The sequence below is a fragment of the Manacus vitellinus genome, unplaced genomic scaffold, assembly GCF_001715985.3.
Source record: "Manacus vitellinus isolate BGI_N305 unplaced genomic scaffold, ASM171598v3 scaffold_140_pilon, whole genome shotgun sequence".
Classification (NCBI taxonomy): Eukaryota; Metazoa; Chordata; class Aves; order Passeriformes; family Pipridae; genus Manacus; species Manacus vitellinus.
Window position 1 is genome coordinate 120,898 of NW_021939007.1, and position 1,108 is coordinate 122,005.

General features: G+C 52.6%; 1 protein-coding gene across 1 annotated transcript in view; it reads left to right on the top strand.

Moving 5' to 3' along the window:
• Nucleotides 1–1,108, top strand: part of LOC108643163 (keratin, type II cytoskeletal 6C-like) — a 152,669-nt gene that overhangs the window by 104,025 nt on the left and 47,536 nt on the right. Inside the window, 1 exon segment of the mRNA XM_029958136.1 lies at nt 810–934. Within this exon segment, the coding sequence (XP_029813996.1) occupies nt 810–934 (125 nt within the window).

The window sequence follows — 1,108 nt, forward strand, 5'->3', positions numbered from 1 at the left end:
GGGGGGTCACCTTGGGAGAGAAATTCCTCCCTCGAATTTGGAAAGGCAACAAAAACTCCCCAAACACAAAGGAAGGGTTTATTCAGCGGGCTGGGTCCGGTCTCACACCGAGTTCTGCGGGGAGAAAAGACCCCTTGGCTTTAAATTTCGTGCATTTTATAGTTTTACAAAGTCCCACCTTTTTTTAGATGAGCTTAATATATTCACTTTTGCCCAAAAAGGTTTCTTTTCTCTGAAAAGGGGCTTTCCCTTCTTTCTAATTGGCCACTCTGTCAAAAGTGATGGATCTTCCTTTGCTCTTAGCCCCAAGAGAGAAAAGAAACCCCCCCCATGGACCAAACTCTCCCATGGCCCCGAAAGATTTTAATTTTTAAGTTTTAAGTTTTTACATTTCCCTTAACTGGCCGAAAAAAAGACCCTGACACCCGAGTCCGCTCCGGGACTTGGACATCTCACAGCTGCCTATAAAACCCTATTTTTATTTCTCATAACCAGAAAAAAAAACAACCCCAAAAGCGACATTAAAAGTGTGGTTTGAGACTCTGGGGTAAAAGCAGAGCCTGGTAGGTCGTGGGGTTGCTTTGGGGACGTCTGAAGCGAGGTGGTGGGACAGACATTCCCCTGTGCACGCCCACGAGGAGCCTCGTTTTCCCGAGGGAAAATCTTGGAAAAGAGCTCCAAGACTGCCCAGCCCGGCACCCACCCGGGAAGGGGCCCGGTCCGGGCCGAGGGGGTGTCTGGAGAGTCTCCACCTGCCCTGGAAGGGGCAGTTTGGGCCCGTCCCCACCGTGCCCCCCCCTGTGCCACAGCTGGAGGAGCTGCACAGCAGCCGGGGCAAGTTCTGTGACGACCTGAGGAACAACCAGAGCGAGATCGCCGAGCTGAACAGGATGATCCAGAAGCTGCAGTGCGAGTCCGACAACGTGAAGAAACAGGTAGGACCAGGGGCTGGGTCCCACGGGGCTGGGAAACTCCTCCTGCAAAGGGAGGAGTCCTCAGCAGCTCCCACCCTGCAGGGCGGCCAAGAACCCCCTCCCCAGGCTGGGTCTGTTTGTGGCTTCAAATGCACTCAAAATGCACATTAGAGAGCTTCAAATGCACTCAAAAT